The 19,960-nt window shown below is 57.0% G+C and overlaps 1 protein-coding gene across 5 annotated transcripts in view; it reads left to right on the top strand.

Moving 5' to 3' along the window:
* RPS6KA2 (ribosomal protein S6 kinase A2) overlaps positions 1-19,960 on the top strand; it is a 324,439-nt gene that overhangs the window by 290,516 nt on the left and 13,963 nt on the right. For all 5 annotated transcript variants that reach the window (XM_072966197.1, XM_072966193.1, XM_072966196.1 and 2 more), the window contains 3 exons: positions 7,739-7,841; positions 13,140-13,270; positions 14,341-14,466. In XM_072966197.1, the coding sequence (XP_072822298.1) occupies positions 7,739-7,841; positions 13,140-13,270; positions 14,341-14,466 (360 nt within the window). The remainder of the gene's footprint in view (positions 1-7,738; positions 7,842-13,139; positions 13,271-14,340; positions 14,467-19,960) is intronic.

Below are 19,960 nucleotides of genomic sequence, written 5' to 3'. Positions count from 1 at the left end.
TTTCACTAAGTTAGACTCCGTTTCAGAGGTAGGAGTGGAGGAAGGCCAGGACTGCTGGTGTGACAGCCCCGCTCCCACCCACAGGCGCTCAGGGCGGCTGCCTCGCCCTCAGCTGTTACTCGCTGAGCTCCAGGCCCTCCCAGGGCATGGGGACGGAGCAGTGGACGTGACAGGCGGCTTGAGGTCAGGCGCTTAGCATCTGGTTGGGAGAAAGAGACAATCAACAAAGGAGTGTGCCTGGGGTCACATGGAGGATGCCACCCCCATGGAGGAAAATGGGCAGTGGGTGGAAAGGCCGGAGAGGAGGCAGGGGAGCCGAGCCCCCCGCCCTGCATGCCCCACCCCTGCCTCTCCGTGCACCTCGGGGCCGGGCTGTCTGGAGTCTCCTCTCCGGGTGCTCCGCGGCTCCGTCTGCACTGCCCAAGTCTTCCTGTTTGTTGTTTGTTTATTTGTTTGTTTTGGTGGGGGAGGTAATTAGGCTTATTTGTCTATTTATTTTAATGGAGGGGCTGGGGGTTGAAGCCAGGACCTCGTGTGCGCTGACCACACACCCCACCCCTGAGCTACACCCTCCCGCCCTCAAGTCTTCTCTTAAATGCCCTCCTCTCACTGAGACCTCAGACGGTCCTGCTAGCCCCCACAACGGCAGCTCTGCACCCAGCGCCCCTGCGGCCCCGGCCTTGCTCCGTGTCCCGTGTCCTCCGTCCCCGTCCTGAGCACCACGTGATGTGCTGATTTACGATGCTGAGTGTTGTTTCCTGTCTCTGGCTGCTGGAGTGAAAGCGTCAGGAGGTCAGGCGTCTGTCCATTTTGCTTAGAGATGTGTCCCTGGGATGGGGCCTGGACGGGGGAGGCTCTTGTAAAGTCCCAGGTGAGTGAGCAGATGACGGCGTGAGTGATGAGGGAGTGAGTGAGGGACCGAGTGCCCAGACGGGTGTGAAGGGCACCCTTCACAGAGGCGGCCGCGTGGGGGGCTCTGCTCTGCTCCCTCCCTCCGGGTCTCCGGGCCAGCCCTCCCAGCACAGAGGGAACCAGCAGGGCCCTGGGGAACGGGGAGCGGCTCTGCCAGGACGGGCCTTGCTGGGGCAGGACCAGCACGGGAGGGGATCCTGAGGGAGGCTGCGGGCAGGAGCCGCGGAGACGGGTCCCTCACCCAGGACGGGTGCCAGCGAGGACGGGGCTTGTCGTGGGGGGCGGTGGGGGGCGGGGGCCAAGTCAGGAACCTTGACAGCATGGCGGCCTGGAACACTGCAGGCTGGATGGACGTGGGTTCCAGAAAACCCAGGTGTGAGTGAGCTCTGAGCAGGAGCCGGCCTCTCCCCGGTCACAGGAGCCAGGCCGCGGTGCCGGCCGGTCAGGGCAGCTCTGGTGCAGAGTGGGTCCCTGGCTGTGTGGTCAGGGCAAAGTCCCTGGATTTCTGGGCCAAGAAGGTGGCATTTCTGCATGATGTCAAAGCAATTGGGCCGGAATTAAGGCTGGGAAGTTCGTTTTGTTGCTTTTAGCATTTCATTTAATGTTCGCTGGTTTGGTTTTTGAGAGAGGCCCTTCTGACTCACCCAGACGGGCTTACCTACTGTCCACACTTGCCGAAGGGTGACCGGAGGCGGGGACAGAGGAGCAGAAGGCTCTCTTGCATCCCTCGCTCTGGATGCGGCGGGGAGTGAGTGGGGGAGGAGCTCTGACACACACCAGTGTACAAATTGATTTATTTAATGACTCCTTGGCGGTCACCCATGTCAAAGTGAACACGGTGTCCCGGACATGACGACTGAAAGACAGCTGTCCTCCAGCTGCTTCATGCCCAGGGGTGACTTTGTGCAGGAGTGCCGTGGTCCAGCCACAGAAGAGGTGTGCGGGGGGGTGTCCCGTCAGAGGAGGGTGATACTGCAGAGACTGAGGAGAATGGACAAGCTGAGGGGCCGGGGAGGAGAGGGGGGAGTCCCAGCAGAGACCTCTCGGGACCACAGCCTCAGGCCCGCCGCTCAGGCCCTTCCCAGGGGCACTGAGCAGTCCCCCATCTCCGCTGGTCCCGTCCACGCCCGGCATGAGCCGCTCAGCCACGTGGGAGCTGCTGCGTCCTGTGCAACCTCGGGCCCACTCGTGCACCCCGACAGGCGGCCGGCCCCGGCTTCAGAAAGGGGTGTGCGGTCTCCGGCGGGTGATGTTCCTGAACCGTGGGTTTGTCTGGATGTGCTCACGCTATTTTTGGACGCTTAGAAAGCCACAGTGGAGTCATTTGCAAATGTGCCCACTGCCAGGCAAACGCTCTGAATGATGATCTACCCCAGGGCCGGCCCCAGGACTCAGCCTGGAAAACATGAGGCTGTTACTTCACCTCTGCTTTCTTCTGTGACCCCAAAACTGCCAGCAGAAGCTCTTGAGTTCTTTTTAAAGTAAACACCTATCACCCAGCACTTGTCCCCGGGGCTGTGGGCTCCCTGCTGGGGCAGAGTGAGGCCGTGGGCGCTGCACGCGGGGGTCGCTGCCCACTTGTCCTGCTCCGACGTGCAGCTTGCCCTCGGAGCCTAGCACTTAACAGCTGCCTGGGAGGCGTGCTCCCCGAAAGCTCGCTCCCTACCCGCCGACTGGATAAACGAAAAGTGACAAGTGAACTACAGACTGAAAGCGTCTGTCGACGGTGATGGGAGAGTGAGCTGCGCTTACATTTCCCCCGTGGCGGGAGCAGTGTTGAGGACACAAAATCAGCACAAACCCAAAATAAGCTTCGTAACAGTGAACCACCCCGGGCCCCAGGAGCCGGGCCGAGGGAGACGGTCGGGGCAGCCAGGCCCGCTCGTGGGAATCCGGGTTCCGAGGCCAGACCCTCGCTGTGACTGTGCCTCGTGCCTGCAGTGACTTTCACAAGTGCGGGGAGCTTACGCTTGTGTGGTTCTTACGTCCGGAAGCCCTTGCAGGCACGTCATCTGTTGTCACCTGGGAGGTGGGAGAGATTCCTGGGGGAGCCTGAGGCTGCGTGGACCAGCAGGAGCAGAGCGGCGGCTCTGGCCTGCGGTGGGGTTCATGTGCAGAGGTGGGACCCCAGGGGTTGGGTTCCCGGGAGCCGTCAGCTGCTGCTCCGTGTCTCACGCTGCCCGTGTCTGCTTGGGCAGCTGTCTGTCCATCTGTTCCCATGTCAAATACACCAGGAGAGCTCACCTTTTCTGGGAGCCGACAGGTGTCTCTGCTCAGAGACTAATCGCCTTTGGCTCAGGGGTTTGTCCATCCAGAGAACTTGTGTTGGCACCACCGACAGCAGGGCCACCTGGGGAGGGAGCAGTCTGCTCTGCGCGGACCAGACCCAGCAGACATGCCCGTGGCACGCTGGGATCATTTGCATTCTTCCTGTTCCTCCTTCCATCCTGTCAGCGCACCGTGTCTTGCTCTGCAGCATCTCTGCATTGCTATTTCAGGAATCAGCTCTCACTGTGCCCTCTGCCTAATTGGAGCGTGTTAATTTTGAAATGCCAGGAGCCAAAGTGCCTGCAGAAAACAGATGTTAGGTCTGTGACCCCAAACTGGAATCGGTTTCCTCTCCATGATCCAGTCCTATTTTTATTTTACTCCCTCTGTCCTTCCCTCATCACCTGAAGGGCTTTTAGGTAGAAATAGAATTCAAATGCACCTGCTCAGAGCTTCCCGGCCTGTCCGTGTGTGAGGGGGGATCTGTCCCGACGTTGCTGTGGCCAGTGTCATCCTAAGATCCTGGGACAAATGCCGTCATTTAGAGTGGTGCCAGGTAGATCTGGTCACGAGACCCCACTGTCTTTCCACCAGTGTGGGATGAATTGTTCCAGAGACTCGGAGAGGGGGTCTGGGCCAGAGCTACGATGCACCCTGCCAGGCCCAAGGTCCTCCGCGACACACCTGTGCCCTTTGGCGCTGCATTTGACCCCGTGCGCGGCAGTGCGCACTGCAGAATGGGAAACAAGGCCCCTTCTTCCCTAAAACCCCGGGCCCAGTCCTAGGTTTGGACACAGGGAAAGAAAGGACCGTGTGTAACAACACGTCCTGGCACCTCCAGAATGTTTACCCAGTGACAGGAGGGCATCAACAGGCCTTGAAGGTTGCAGCCAACCGAGGGGCGCATCCCAAGGGCAGGGTGACCAAACGCCCCAGGTGGCCTTCACGGCTCTTTGCTGCCCGCTTGAAACCAGGACGAGGCAGCCGCAGCCTCGGGAGACAGAGCGAGTGTTGTTCTGGGGCTGCCCGTGGGCAGGTTACGTCACAGGCGTGAGCTCTGCAGGGACCGGCGTCACGGGGGCAGAGGGGTCTTCGAGGGCACTTCCTGCTGCCCTCCTGTAAGCCTTAAGAGCTTTCTCACAGGGTCCTGGGGTCGCTCCGGCTCTCCCGAGCTGACGCGCGAGCTCACAGAGGCGGTTGGGAAAGCGCGAGAAAACGCAGGTGTGTGCCTGCGCAAGCTGCCGCCAAAAGCCAGAGGCTGTGCACGCTGCAGAGGGGACCGCTGGCTTCTGGGGCCAGCTTGGTGGGCGTCCGCAACTGGGACTCTGCACAGGGCAGACCAGGGGCAAGTGTGACCAAGCCCCACCGTGCACCGTCCTGGGTGGAGACCCCCGGGCACCACGTCCTTTGTCACTCCCTGACTTATCACTGGAGACTTCCATTCAAAGGAGGCGATGCTCTCTACCCAGATGAAGTCCGCAGCAGCTCACTGTAGGGGACAGTCTGGTTCCGATGAACTCTTCTCCTTAAGGGTGAGGACGTGGAAGTGGGGAGCTGCGTCTCCTCCCAAGGGACCAGGACCACCTCCCTGTCCCCAGGAAAGGCACGTGGAAGGTGGGTGAGGAACGTGGCCGGTGAGTCAACCCAGTTGGAGGTGAACTTGTGCTTTCCAGGTTAGTTAGAATTCTGGAAGGTCTGTTTCTTCCTCTGTGGGATGGAAGGCGGAGGCAGATAACAGGCAGAGCCGGGCGGATTTCCACGGGGACGCGAAGGGGTTCCAGGAAGGTGCCAGGCACCTTAGCATCCCTGCCCCGCTTCTAGCAAGGCTGGTGTAAGTTATACTGTTGATGAAGCAAGGCTGCAGGGGCATCCTGGGCCTGGCAGGACGGTGAGCTGCAGCCCTGGCCTCTGCCCACTGGACGCCACACAGGTGTGACAATCCACATGTCCCCAGGAGCTGCCAGGTGTCCCGTACAGGGCAGAGCCGCCCCTGGCGGAGAAGTACTGGTGTAAGGGGATTCTTTTACCTGATGCTGTGAAGCTGGAGGCAGGTGGAGGCTGCCTGGCCCTGGCTCCTGCTCCTGGGTGTCCCCGTGGTCCCCGTGGGGTGGAGGGGAGAGTCAGCCTGGGCATTGGGGTGAGGAGAGGAACCAAAATGGATGCCCTTCAGCCCCAGAGGCAAAACATCTCCCATTTGGATGAAGTGACAGCCAGCTCTCTGTGTGTCCATTGTGTGTATGTTGAGATGTGATTGTGTCAGTTTCCAGTGGACAACGTCATGCTTTGCTACTTGCATGTACTGTAAAGTGACTCCACGATAAGGCTCGTTAAAATCCACCTCCGCACAGAGCTATAAAAGGTTTTCTCTTGTGATGAGAGCTTTTAGGGGCTGCTCTCGCACAGCTCTCAGACACGCCGTGCGGTCTCACTAGCCAGTCACCGCGCTGTAGGACTTACTGATTTTATGACAGCGGTTCTGTACCTTGCCACCCCCTTTGCTGTTCACCCTCTCCAGCCCCCGGCCTCCAGCAACCAGGTGTGAGCGTGTGTTTTAGCAGAAATCTCCTGTGCAAGTAAATTCCCCCTCATAGTAAAAGCAGGAGTCCTGGCTGTGGGGGCGGGTCCTGCCTCCCGCCCTCTAGCCCCGCCTCCCCCTCTGGGCAGTGGAGGAGGACAGGGGCAGGCTGGGGGTGGGAGGAGGATGTGACTTCTGCTTGATCAGGACGCATATTTATGTAATAACCAGCTCAAATATCGCCGAAGGGGAGTCTCTGGGAGAAGGAGGATGGGTGACCCCCGCAGGGCAGGCTGGGCGGACACTGGTCTCAGGAACAGCCAGCAATTTAATCAGGGCACAGAGCTGCGCGTGCTGATTAGGTTTCCTGTGACAAGTGCGTGCATCAGGGAGGTTTATTCCTCCCCTACCGGTGCGTCAGCGCGGAAAGCAGCATCTTTCTATTTCTGGAGAGGGCTGGCAGAGTCACCTACCCCTGATGAAATCTCTTCACCCTGGGCAGGAAGCGACCAAGTAATTCGAGGCTGAATTAACTCCTCTCTTCGCCTCTGATGGTTCCCAGGTGCACCCCCAGCTCCCGCGTGTGCACGCACAGCCGCCGCGCCGAACCCCAGTGGGAGTGCAGCGGCCCGGGTCAGTGCGTCCCGGGCACTTGACCCCCACTCACGGCTATCTGTGACGGGAGGAGTCTGGAGACGCAGGCCCTCCTCCCATGTGCCCCTTCGTCTCTTTTGACTCTGGACAATTTACCTAATCTTAGCCTCAGTCTCCTTGTCTGCAAAATCAGGTGGTAAAATCTGCTTTTCCACGTTGATGGGAGATTGAGAGCAGATTTCAACAAATCACTGTGCCTGTTTCCCAGACTCACCCGACCAGCGTGGTCCCCGATTCCAGAACTGGTGAAGCAGGAGCTCCGAGAAAGGATCTGGGCTTGGCATTTCCAGCCAGCGCCTGGGGAGCCCCCTAATCAGGCAGGACTGAGGAAACCCTTGCTGACTGGTTTCAGCCAGACCCTCCTCCTGGTTTCCAAGCCCTGGGGTGTCACTGCCAGGTGCACAGCTGCCACCCCCCCCACCCCGCCATGGTTGACATCACCCCCTACTTGTTTGCAGGGCAACCTGACTGAACCCAGCCCTCCCGGCTCCCAAATCCACCTGGGCAGACACCCCCTGGGCCCTGCCTCTCCCGATGCCCACCTCCTGGCTGGCATCGCAGGCTCTGGGCTGCCCCTGCCTCCTTCCTCCCACCCACACCTCAGCACCATCCACCTCACTGCCCAGCCCGGTGTTGTTCCCTAAATGGAATTGTCCCGAGAGAATGAGCCCTTCTGAGCCTCAGAGGCTTGGAACAGCTGGCATGAGGGAGTGGCCTCTGCATCTTGTCGAAGGCAGGACCAGCCAAATTAATCCCAACCCCCGGTGTGGGCGGTTCTCTGACAGGAGCTCCCACGGGCCTGTTAAAAGCGCACAAACGTGTGAAGCAGCACAGAAGCATGACTCAGTCACGCGACTTGAGCAGGGGGTCTGGTGACAACCAGAGTGGGTGCCCCAGGGACCCGCACAGACTCTGGGGTGTGGGTGAGGGAGGACCCAGATCAGTTCTGGGTCCCCGCGGAGTCGCAGGGTCCCAGGCACCGGCTCCAAGGCGGCTGGGGTGGGGAGGATGGTGCCAAGCTGCAGGGTTCCTGCTGCTGCTCCCCGGGGTGGGGCGGGGGCCAGGCGTGGCTGCCCTGGCAGACTTCAGTTGAAGAAAACAATTGCACTCCCTCAAAAAGGATGAACACCACTGCCCTAAAATAATGAATACACAGATGTCCCCAAACCCTTATCCCTTGAACCATGGCTTTGTATGTCTTTATGGAGTATGTGGCCATACTCTATGTCATATACAATATATATCACATTGTATATATGTTCCTAAACACGCCAGAGCTCTAGGAAGTACACTGTGTGGTGACACCTGGGTGGCAAATGGCACGCACATTGTCCCCACCCACGTTCCCACCCGCCGGCCCCTCAGCGCCCTGTCTCGCTCTCCCCACAGAAGCTGTACAGGAAGGAGATCAAACCGCCCTTCAAGCCGGCAGTGGGCAGGCCGGAGGACACCTTCCACTTCGACCCCGAGTTCACGGCGAGGACGCCCACAGGTGTGTGCGGCGGGGACTGGAGCCGGCCTGTGGTTCTTTCTGAGGGGGGTCCTCCAACCCGGCCAGGTAGGGACAGGCATTGGGAACCAGAGAGTCCCGTGTTCAAGGGTGCTGTCCTGGAAAGTCGTCCTCAGTTCTGTGTGATGTTCTTGCTTCTCTGCTCGTAAAGGCTTACGTGATAGACCCAATTCTCAGCCAAGCCCCAGCTAACCCCCAGTTTGCAGCTCTCCCAGGCGCTCTGTGGACCCCTCACCTCCTGCTACCTCTTGGCCCAAGTTGCCAGTTCAATGACCACGTCTATCAGAAGGACACACACCAGCAAGCTCAAGAAAACCTGGAGATCAAGACAATCTCTCATTTGATTAGAAAAATTCTATGGGAAGTTAAGTCTATAAGTGCATGAACTATAGAGCTGATTAATGCAAAAAAAACCAAACACCTGTTTGAAAAGTCACAGCAGTTACTGGAGCTCAGCAGAGCAGATGGACTTGTGAATTTAGCTTCCATGATGTCTTAAATGACTCCTAAGGTCTACCAAATCCAGTCGGAACTGGTCAGCTCCCTTGGAAGGTTGTCATTTTGTGATAGGAATGAATTAATGCTGTTTTTTGGAAGCGGGCACTGTCCCAGCCTGCTCAGGTTGCTGAAACGAAGCGCCACACCGGGGCCGCTTCGGCTTGGGTTCTGTGAGGGCTCGCCTCCCGGCTTGCAGACAGCCGCCTTCTCACAGGTCCTCTCGTGGCCTCACTCTGTGCTTGAAGAAAAGGAGAGAGAGGTCCCTGGTGTCTCTTCCTCTTCTTACAAAGACAGAAGCCCTTTTGGATCAGGACCCCACCCTCGTGACCTCATTTAGCTTTAATTACCTCTCTCCAGATACAGTCACGTTGGGCTTGAACATGTGAGTTTTGTGGGACACAGTTGGGTTCGTAACAGTCAAGGTATGGTGGTTTTGTTTAAAAAAAATGCTGCATGATGTGTACATGGGGGTTACCATGCTTTTCTCACTGTTGTTGAATCTGAAATTTTCTATGATTTAAAGAAGATAATCATGAAACAAAGAGATGGTCACATACAAACTATCAAGTGGAGAAAGCTGGAACAGAGAATCCACTTGGCTCCCTCTGGGCCTGGGCTCTCGGGGAGGACCTGTTTCCCGTACCCCAGCTGGGTGCACCAGGGATGTGAGCCACGTGCACGCAGAGTTGGCTGCGCCTTTTAGTGGGCCTGGGGCAGCCCCGAGCCACGCAGCGGGGCCTCCGGGAACAGGAGGGAGGCGGACTCGCCGTGCGATCGATTAGGGAGTCGTGACCCGGCCTCTCACTCATGTCTTTCGGGTCCACCTGCAGTCCCCTGATAAAGCCAAGACTGTCCTCAGTGACAAAGCATGAGTGATGAACGCTGTCACAGCTCTGCGTAATCTCTGCTGCGAGGTTTCATGAGGCCTCCGAGGAGGGGCAGGAAACCCGGGTCTGTTCCTTCTCACAGGGACGGTGGATGGTCCACCCAGTTCTCAACTTCGAGCGTTCTCGTGCGCAGCGGTCAGTCCTTACTGTTGACAAAATCAACCCAATTCACAGAATCAGATCACTTTTTAGCTTCAGAGGTTGGAAAGATGCAGGGTTTGCAGATTCCATCCTGGCTGTGCCCACAGCTCACCTGAGCAGGTCAGGCTCCTCCTCCTCCTGTGGCTTACCTGAACGCAGAAACGACTCACCCCACCGAGGAGCACTGCCTGTGGCCAGGCTCACACGCCTCCAGCTCCTTAACGAAATGTGCAGTGTTTTACAGAGGGTCTCTGTCATTTGGAACTCTGGGTTATGATCCTGGAAATAAAGACTGTATGTGTGCTGCCTGGCAAGAAAATGCTAACATAGTCAACTCTAAATTATCCACCCAGGCATGCTTTTTGAATTATCCGTGAAGAATTTAAATTCTGACCTAACCAGCCTGTGTGATTAGCCGGCTTTTTTAAGCACCCCATAAACCTTTTGTGCACAGAGAATTCAATTTGATTTTATTATTAGCCTCAGGAAAATGTAATAAGACACAATGCATTTTAATGCTATCCAGAAATGGCTTTTTAAATTCCTTGCTATTTAGAATTCTCCAATCAATGGTACTTAAAGTTAACTTGTTGCAGGACACAGTTTGCCTTTGAGGAGGTAGTAATTGAAGTGCTAAGGCACAGAAAAAATCATTCACCCTATATTTATGTATTTATAAGATGGCGTTTTCTACGCACGTGAGCTGGGTGCACAGACATGTTATGTGACTCTGAAACATCCTGTTAGACTTGGCCACACAGTCGGAATTTTTTCTAGTGGCTTTAAAATCTCTTTTTTAACTTAAGTCAATGCTAAAGCTGGTTGGTATTCCCTGATGACACATGAGCTGCCCATCAGAGCAGGGTGACCAGTGGGAGATGCCAGTCTCGGGCTTAAAAACCCAGCAATCATGTTGCTCAAATCAGAAGTCACTTGTAGAATCAACAAAGGTTGATTGTCCTCAGCTCTAAATTTCCTTTCATTCCAGCTCATGTCTTAGCTTTTCTTTTGGTGCTGAGCTACAAGTTGACGTCCCCAGCGGATTAGAAAGCGTGTTAAATGCTGTTGATGCCACCCCTCAGTTGGTCACCATCTAGACACACGGACTGACTGCAGGACGTGTTAACCTCTCTGGAAGGTCCTGTGAACCTCAGCAGACTCCTCCTGCATCCCTGCCAGGAGAGGCAGCCCGGACAGCGGGAGGCACGGCCCTGGGCTTCATGCCTCCTTGTTGGTTAAAAGTTACTGCTTTTTTTCCGCCACTGAAAAATAAAAAATAAATAAATAAAGGCATTGCTTGTTCGCTCTACAGGCCTCCCGTGCCCAGGGGAAAGTGAATCGGTTCACGCGAACCGGACTGCACCCTCCCCCGCGCGCACCCGAGGCGCGGGAGACCAGCCTGCGCTCCTCCCGGCTTCCAGCCTGCGCGCGGCTCCCGCGAATTCCGGGGATGCGCCCACGGTCTTCAGCCTAGAACCTGCACCTCTGGGGCTGACGTCTGCTGTACCCTCGCTCGGTGCAGACCTGGTGCAGGGCGAGGTGCCCGGGGGACTCTGAAGAGCAGGCAGCCCTCAAAGCCTGAGTTCTCTGCGGGGAAAAGAAAGGCGGCGCGCGGGGCCAGCCCGGGGGCGCGGCCCGCAGCGCGTGGTGCGCCTGCGCCGCGCGGCCCGGCTCTTCGCAGCGCGTTTGCGGCCCCGCTGTCTCCCGGCGCAGCGTTTCCACGTTCTGAAAGCTACTCCGCCGAGCCTTCTGTCTTTTAATTAAAGCTTCTCGAGCACGTTGGCAGCTTACTTCCAAGCGCAGTCAGCCCTGGTCGCGTTAACTCCGGGTGGGTGGGAGGGAGACTGTGCAGCCCCTGGGAGGTGTCAGGTCGAGGGCAGTGACCTGAGTGCCGCGCCCTCGTGGTCCAGGACGCTGAAGGTGGCCGAGCACACGAAGCCCCCAGCCTGGCACCTGGCGAGGTCGCCTTGGAAGGGCCGTGTGGGATGCGGGCCAGCCGGGCATCTGCTGGGAGAGAGCACGGAGCACTCCGCTCGTGGTTTAGCTCCTGGGTGTGGAAGGAGCGCCCCGACCCCCTTTCCCCCAGAGTGAAACACTGGGGGGCAAAAGCCCTCATTCTCTGCGGCGGCTCGCCCCTCCCAGCCACCCCCGCCCACTCCCCCATGAGCCAGCATATCGTTTCCGCCTCAAAATTAAGTATTGAAAGGAAGTCAACGGGTAGAAAGTAGAAAAGCGAAGACCCAGTCCTGCGGCCCCCCCAGGGCCGCTGCCAGGGCGTGCTGTGTCACGTGGGTTTCGCCTTTACACAGGCGCCTTGTGAGAGAACTCTAAATGCGTATTACATACGTTATGTATTATCGTAGATGGATAAATTTATGATGTAACTTGTAGGATTTTTGCTGTTTGTTGTCACATATTACTTACTACTTTATTGTAATTTTTTGTATGCTGTACAGCTTGTTTTCTCTTCTTTTGACAGTTTTTGTTTGTTTGTTTTGGAGGCGGAAGATAATTAGGTTTATGTATCTATTTTAATGGAGGTGCTGGGGACTGAACCCAGGACCTCGTGCTTGCCAAGCACGTGCTTGTTTCCTCTTTTTGCTGCTGTGGTCTTGCAGCGTCACCTGCACGCTGTGACCAGGCACCCTGACTCAGGTGCATCTTAGTGGTCTTGCCTGCGACTTCCTTGATGGTGAACAGTCAGGCTGTCTCCAGTTTTGTTTTGTTTTTTTAATTTTTTTGCTGTTACAAATATTGCTCAGAGAAACATTTCGTACATTCATTTCGAAGCACCTTTGAAAGTACTTCTGTGGGATAAACTGGTAGAAGTGGAGTTGCTCTCCCAAAGACACGTGAGTTCCTCATTTTGGTGGGTCCTCCACGCCAGCCCTCCAAGGCTGCGCCAGCTTCTGCTCCCACCGCTGTCACGTCCAGCCCTCGCCAAACCCGCATGTGACTGATTGCTTGCAGTTTTGCTGGTCTCCCAGGCAGCATTACCTGGGTTAAGTGTGGACTTGCCCGTAGGAGGGACTGGGCATCCTTCTCAGGCAGGGGAGCAGCCAGAGTCCTTCCGCATCCTTCCCGCACTTTTCTTCTGGGCTTTTTCCTGTTTTCCTGGTGATCTCTGGGAGCTCTTGCCTGACAGAGCCTGGCCCCTGGTCTGTTACGTGTGGTACAGACACTCTCTCCCCGCCAGTCTTTTATCCTTTTGTTTTACTTAACGATAAACTTGAAGTGGGACCAGGCTTACAGCCTCAAACTTTTGAGCAAAATGACAGAGCTTAGAGGAGTCACAATTAGAGGACATTGCTCCGGTCACAGTCCTGCCCACTTTCCCAGGGTGTCCCCGGAGAGCGGAGCACCCTCTGCGCTGCGCATGTGCTCCGAGTGCCTGGGGCCCGGCCCCTGAGGGACAGGTCACCCTGCGGGCTGGGCTCATTCTGGAGTGGGCAGGGCAGGGGGCTGCGCTGAGAATATCCAGTGAATTTTGATCAGTGATGGTCCTGAAGTTTTGTTCTAGGTATTTTTACCATGTATCAAGTCACTGGCCCCACCCAGAATAAAGTGTGGCTCAACATGGCTCCGCCTGGCTGATCTCTGTTTGCCTCCTTCTCCAGCACACACACACCACACACTCACACACCTCACACACAACCACACATGCTCACACCTCACACACACACACACAGGGTTACCATACCACGTAGTGGCTCAGCTCCTCCCAGAAGGCTGATTCTCCTGTTGTCGCCTGCAGACTCGCCTGGCGTTCCCCCCAGCGCCAACGCTCACCATCTGTTCAGAGGATTCAGTTTTGTGGCCTCCAGCCTGGTCCAGGAGCCCTCACAGCAAGATCCGCACAAAGCCACAGTTCACCCCATCGTGCAGGTAATCCCCCATTGTGTAATTGGTTTTCCATCATGCAGGTGGTCCCCCATCCTGCAGGTGGTCCCCTATCATACAAGTGGTTCTGTCGAGCCCGATTCCGTTCACTCCCCCACGAGCAGCTCAGGGTGAGGAGTTCAGCCCTGATGTGGCCCGTGAGCTGAGCTGTCTCTGCGAAGGTGGGGTGCACATCCTTCACAAGCTCCTCCCCCGCCTCCCTGAGTCCCTGAGTGTCAGCCACGGTGATCTGCACCAGGCTTCACGTTCACCCTAAAGATGGAGACTCCTGGGAAGAATGGCACCATGGTGTGTCTGTGGCCGGAGCCCCTACAGGGGCCACACTTGGGGGTCTCTGCCATGCAGAGTCGAGCCAGCACCCCAAGAGAGAGGCTCGGTTTGTGGGCACCGGTTCCTGCCCTGAAATGTTGTCTTCAGAGACAGAGATGGCTGAAGGTGCTGTTTCTGTGAGGAGCCTCCCACCTTATAAACGTAAGTGGATGAGGAAACTCTGAGAAGGAATTATGACCGCATTTCCTCCACGAGCCGAGTCAGGACACCGTGGATGGCGGTGGGTTTCCATGGTGCTCTCCTGAGGCCTCTTGGAGACACACGGCACTGGGGATGCTGTGACACTGTCCACCGTTATCGGTGACTTCGTCTACACTCTGCATAGGCAGGTGGTGTATACGGGCAGAAGCGGGGTGTGAAGGGCATCCTAGGGGCAGATTCCCAATCACACGCTGACATCCAGACACCCTGCACCTACAGGGGTGGCGTCCTTTCACTCCAGATTATTACTCTCGGCTCCTTGGGGGAAACACGGCCGGTCAGCCAACACAGGGTCCTGTGGTGTCTAAGAACAGGGTCCTGACCCGGGAGGTTGGGAAGCTGGGGTTTAGATCTGGAGCCATGGCTAACCAGCTCTGTGACCCTGGTCAGAGGATTCCACTGCCTCCTGGCCTCAGGGTCCCCATGTGCGCAAGCTGGAGTGTCCCTCTGCGCCCGCGTCCCGTGCACCTGTGGCTGTCCCCTTGCACGAGAGACCTCTGACCCTCCGCCTGCTCTCTCTGCAGCAGTTACATGGGAACAACATCCACTTCACCGACGGCTACGAGATCAAGGAGGACATCGGGGTGGGCTCCTACTCCGTGTGCAAGCGGTGTGTGCACAAGGCCACGGACGCCGAGTACGCCGTGAAGGTGAGCGCGGGGCCTGGGGCGGTGCTGGGCGGGGCGGACGCGTCTGCAGCTGCTCGGCGCCCAGCCCCAGCAGGCACACCCGGCCTTTCCATCACTCTCACCGCCACCGTTACCCAAGCTCTGATGACGGCAGAGCTCCATTTGCTTTGATATTAGGTCGCCCATTAAGAAGCTATTTTGCAAATCATGAGTAGGGTCTGTTCTAGCCAATGTGTGGGCACTGCCCACCTTTAGTAATGTGGGACAGGAAACACACTGGAACGAAAGCTCTGGGCACTCAGTGTTTGGAAACTAGAGTTGGGGTTGTACGTAGCATTTGGTGAAGGAGGGAGGTAGGGAAGGAAGAAAGCAGAGGGTGAGAAAGGAAGCGACAGTCACCAAAAGTTAAATCAAAGAAATAAACAGAAGCATTAAGCTGGCAGCATCTGCAACAACTTAGGCAGAGAACTGGTAGGCTTACCCTCAGCCATCGACAATGGCGGACAGCGACAATGACCTACAACCCAGTCTGGTGCTCTCTGCACGTGCCTTGGGCTTCTGTCATTGTGGCTAAATTAAATATGTGATCTGGAAATCCAAAATACCAGTTTCTAGAGTTTTCTGGTTGGTAAAATGTGGGCTAAAACTAAAGCTTTCTGCTAAAATCATAATCTAATTTTTGTAAATAGCATAAGTTGTACGTTCTCCCTACAAGAGAGTGAGACAGTCTGTGCACCACCCCCACTTGGCTGCCCTCGAGGCTCTGGAGGACCCAGGTGCAGCCTGTGGCGTCGTGGCGACCAGACCGGCCCGGACAGCCCTGTAGCACACAACACTGCCCCTTCTCTGCCGAGAACGCTGGGGGAAGGTAGGAGCCGCCAGCAGGCAGCCACGTAAGGAGAGCAGTTCCAGCCGCCACGGTCCTCCTGGGCGCCGAGAACTGTTCAGAATGCGACCGCGGTGCGCGGGCTTCGTCCCGCCTCGCTCGCAGCTCGCAGCGCCTTGTGAAGACGGAGGGCTTCTCGGGAATGTCACACGTGTCCCCTGGAGCACCTGCCCAGTGCCTCTTGCCCTGAGGAGATGCTCAGCTCTGTCAGAAAAGACAGCAGCCAAAAAAACAAAAAACAAAAAACTGCAGGCCCCTTGGCTGAATCTGGATTGGGAATTTATGACTTTCTGACAAATTAATCTTGAATCCCTCAAACAAAAAAGGAAGTTTAAATTGGAGGAAGGCTCCATTTGGGGGTTCCGCCGGCCGGTTCTCTGTGTCCGCCTGCCCTGTGTCTTTCACGCACCCAGGAGCGGCTGAAGGAAGGGAGTGCCGCACAGCTCCGAATCCCTGGGGGACGGCGTGGGGACGGGGCGAGGACCAGCGGCCCGTCGGAGCGCCCCGGAGGCCCGCCAGCCGGAGGCCGGGCCGCGCCCGGGCACGTGGGCCGGGGTATTTCGGGGTTTGGGCCGTTGAGGAATTTTCTTTGTCTTCGTCCTTGTGAGGGGGGACTCGGGGGAGGGGGTTGTTCGCTTCCCGTGTCCGGATGAGCAATGGTGGAGGGCAGACCCGCGTTCCGCCTCACGGGAGTGTCGTTTTTACTTTAAACGCGTCTCACCAGCGTCTGAGCGTGCGTGGGCTTCTCAGCATTCTTTCCGCGGGTCGCTGCTCTCAGGACCCCTTTAGGCAGCGGTGGGGTGACCAGCAGCGATCCTGCAAACAATGGAAGCTTCCAGTGAGCGCAAAGAAACGCCTCTATTGTTAGCCGAGCTCAGCGACCCTGATGCCCTTCTGGAGAGCAGCCTGATGCTGGGAGGTTTCTGAAAATAGGTCCCCACGGACAAAGGCAATGGTGTGTTTTCCCGAAAGTCCCCAAGTCCGGCTCTCACAAAAGGACACCATCTGAATTAAGCTTTGTCAACGAGTAGCTCATAAGTTGGTCCCCAAAGAGCAAACCCCAAGATGGGAATTTCTGGGGAATTTCAGCCTCAGCTTCTCAGGCAGTGAAGCCGGGAGCTATGGTTGCAGACGATGGTAGAAGGAAGAGCCGGTCTCCTGTTTCTGTTTTACAAGACCGAAAGTTCCCTGGACAAGTTGGGGGTGGTGGGGAGCCTCACGGGGATTTCTCTCATCCTCTCCAAGACCCTGGTCGGTCTGATTCTTCGTCTGGAAGATACTTGAATTAACCAAGCACAGGAAGGAACAGTGACTTTCCAGTGACGTGAGCGCCCGGGACCCAGGGCTGCTTCAGGGCACATTCAGCTGCTCACAGATGGTCGGTTCATCCGTCTGAGGGCAGACGTCCTTCACAGATGACACAGCTGACGGGAGCCCCCTGGCAAAGAGTGGCAAGCCACTTTAACCCACTGCAGGTCCCCATTCTGTTCCCTTTCCAGCGTTTTCCAGGTGGAGCCTATCTGGAAGATGTCTTGGCATTTTTCTGCTCTACTGACTTGTTGACGAGCAGGACCCTACTTCCTGATGGAGGAGCTAAGAGACAGCAAGGCTAAGAATGTTCTTGAACGTCACGTGGAGCCTCCAGTGTGCCGTCCAGTCACTCGGCCTGGGAGGCGATGGCAGTTGAGCAGACGCCCTGTTGGGGTCCGGTGCTAGCCTTCAGCGGCCGCTCTCCGGGCCGCCAGTTTGCAGACCCAGCTGTGCAGATTCTTGGATGGAAAAGGATGTCTGTTTCATTTTGACAGACAGTGAGTCCGGGCCTCCGTCCAGCTACGGGGGCAGGGGTCACTAGTGGTATCTGGGGTCCCGAGGCCAGGGTGCTGCCCTGCGTCCTGCACAGGACGGCGCCTCCCACTGCCACCCCCCCCCCCGAGAATCACCCACCTGAAACACCAGCAGTGCCGAGGTGGAGGACCCCAGCCCAGAGGTGGGGGTGAAGGGGATCTCGGGTGCGTGAACCCCAGCAGCTGGTACCGGAGATGAGGTGGGGCTTCCTGTCTGCTGAGCCTCTCTTACTGTTTTGGTAGCGGGATGGTAATCGGACCGAGAGCGCAGGGCCTCCCGGCTGCAGGCAGGGGCAGGGCAGCGCTTCCCGGGACGGAGCCGGGCCCCAGGCGCGGTCCCCCTGAGAGGACAGCCGGGCCGGCCCTGCCCTCGCCCGCCAGCCTCAGCTCAGCACGGGGCACAGCAGCTCTCGCGCTCTGGGGAACATCGCTGTGGTTTGCTATACATTTACTTCTGTCTCTTAGGTACCTAATTTTGCTCTATAATTACTCTGTCATCGTGTTAACTCATTTAAGGCTGGACTTAAACCAACCCACCCGAGTTTATTCCCAATCAGCAAGATCGCTGGTTTTGCATTTGCCCTAGCTGCGTTTTCATGCACACAGCCTAAATTAGTGAGGGCAGTCCTGGCCCGCACTTAACCAAACCTTCACCGCAGGGCTCACGTGGGACAGCGAGCCGGTAAGGGTGGGTTCACTCAGGGTCTGGGTCTGTAGGCTTGGTCCCTCCTTCCCTCTATGGCAGACACCACCAGGTCACCCTCTCCCTTCGATTAAACTAGGTGGGGGTGTCCCCCGCTGCACCCACCTCGCTCGGGCTAGGAGAGCTGAATGAGAGGAACCATGACGCCTCTCAGCCGTTGCGTGAACAGGTGGGCCCTGCTTTCTAGGAACTCAGAGCTGTTTCCGTGGGACAAAACAGCTCGGTCCTCTAGTGTGAAGCCCAAGTCCCCTCTTCTTCATAACCAGCCCCCAAGGCCAGTGGTAGGAGATGAAACTGTATAAACTTTGAAATAACACGACATAAAACCGCATCAGTGCCAAGGCATCGATGCACCTTTTATTTAAAGTGAGATGAAAGTGGAATTAATTATTAAGTGCAGAAGGTAACTGACTGAGTAGGATTCAGAGGGGAGAGGTGTATTTGAAAGGGAAAGATAATATTCTTATTTCACGGAAGATTCCATGCACACTTTACAAACACTGCATAAGAAGGTTTCCTTTTTAGTTCAGTTTTAGGGCTTCGTGGCTTAACATGGTCAGGTCATGTTTTAGACAGTGCCAGTCTGTAGAAGGAAGGGCTCCCGGCACTGTGCCGTGGGGCCGGGGAACTCAGCAGCGAACATATAAGTATACGTACACGTGCGGGAGCCGATTCACTGCAGCAGAGCTGCCTGTGTCTCAGCTTCTCATCGGTCACTGCTAGTGAGCCCCGAGCGAGGAGGGCTCTGGACGGGTGAAGCGGCGCACAACAGGCATGGCCAGGTGGGGCCGCGGTGTGCAGTTGGAGCTCTGACCCCCAGCCGGCAGCCACGTGCCCAGGAGGCCCACCCCACCCTCCGTCTGCAGCAAACATCCCAGGAAGCCAGTGAGTCGGAGCTGCGGGAAGGCAGATCGCTGTCTGCGGGGACGTCTGTGAGCAAAGCTGAGCAGGAAGGTCTGTCACCATCCGCCCCGACCGGGCAGGACCTGACCTACGGCCGACAGATGCCCTACTGTCTGTCCCCGCGTCCAGCTCAGGACCAACTGGAGGAACCCCAAGTGCTCCCCTCACCAACCTCCTAGGAGCCCCACTTCTTGTAACCCCCGCCTCCACCGCCCCTGCACCCCCTTTCCCCGCGGAAGCTCTCTTGTCCCCGGTGCCCAGACTCTGCCAGACGCTAGTGACACTAGTGACGTCACTGAGGGTGGCCGAGCCCCTCGCTGCAGCAGCACCGCCTGCTTGTCCCCACGTGGGCGGCCTTTGTTTATTTCTACCAGGAGGACCCCTTCCTTGCCTTTTCCAGCTTCGGGAGGCAGCGGACATTCCTTGGCTCTTGGTGCCTCCTTGACTCACAACAAATTCTTGATGCTACGCCACCTCTCTGGCTACTAGCTCTTACCCTCCCGCCTTGGTGACTAGATTGAGCCCCCCTGGTAACCCAGGGATCCCCACCTCTCCAGGCACCTAATCCCGTCTGCAAAGTTCCTTCTGAATATAAGGCAGCATGTCACAGGTTCTGGGGTGAGGACATGGCCGCCTTGGGGGCCCACTCCATCCTTCCCGCCTCTTGGCTGATCCTTGTGTCCCTTACCTGCTCTCTGACCTGCTCTGTAGGGGCCTCTCTGGCCAGAACCTGGCCACTCGTGCTGTCTCTAGAGTTACTGCCCCCGTCCAAGCAGCAGCCATCTCTGCTCTGTTCCCATGGGTCCTAACGGTCCCCAGGCCCACCTCTGCCTGCAACCAAAACTAAACCTGTGCAGCACATACTTTCGTCATCCCTCTGCTCAAACCCCCACAGCCCCTTTCCTGGTACTGCTCCAGCCCCTCCTCACCTCTGCCTCCAGCCCGGTCCCATGTGGGTGACACACTCTTCCCTGTGCCCAGAACTTTCCTCCTTGCCCACAGAGCCTTCTTTGTGGCTCTCATCACCCCTGACATGTTTCACAGCTCGTTTCTGGTCTCCACACCCCCATCATGGCACCTGGTGGTGTCAAGGACAAGCGTTATTTAAAAGAGAAAAATCAGTCAGAAGTTTTCTTCCAGTTCAAAATCACTTCGTCCCTTTCTTTGGCTTTTGATTGT

The sequence above is a fragment of the Vicugna pacos genome, chromosome 8 (genome assembly GCF_048564905.1).
Source record: "Vicugna pacos chromosome 8, VicPac4, whole genome shotgun sequence".
Taxonomy (NCBI): domain Eukaryota; kingdom Metazoa; phylum Chordata; class Mammalia; order Artiodactyla; family Camelidae; genus Vicugna; species Vicugna pacos.
Note: the sequence above shows the minus strand (reverse complement) of the source record. Positions and strands in the feature narration are given on the sequence as shown.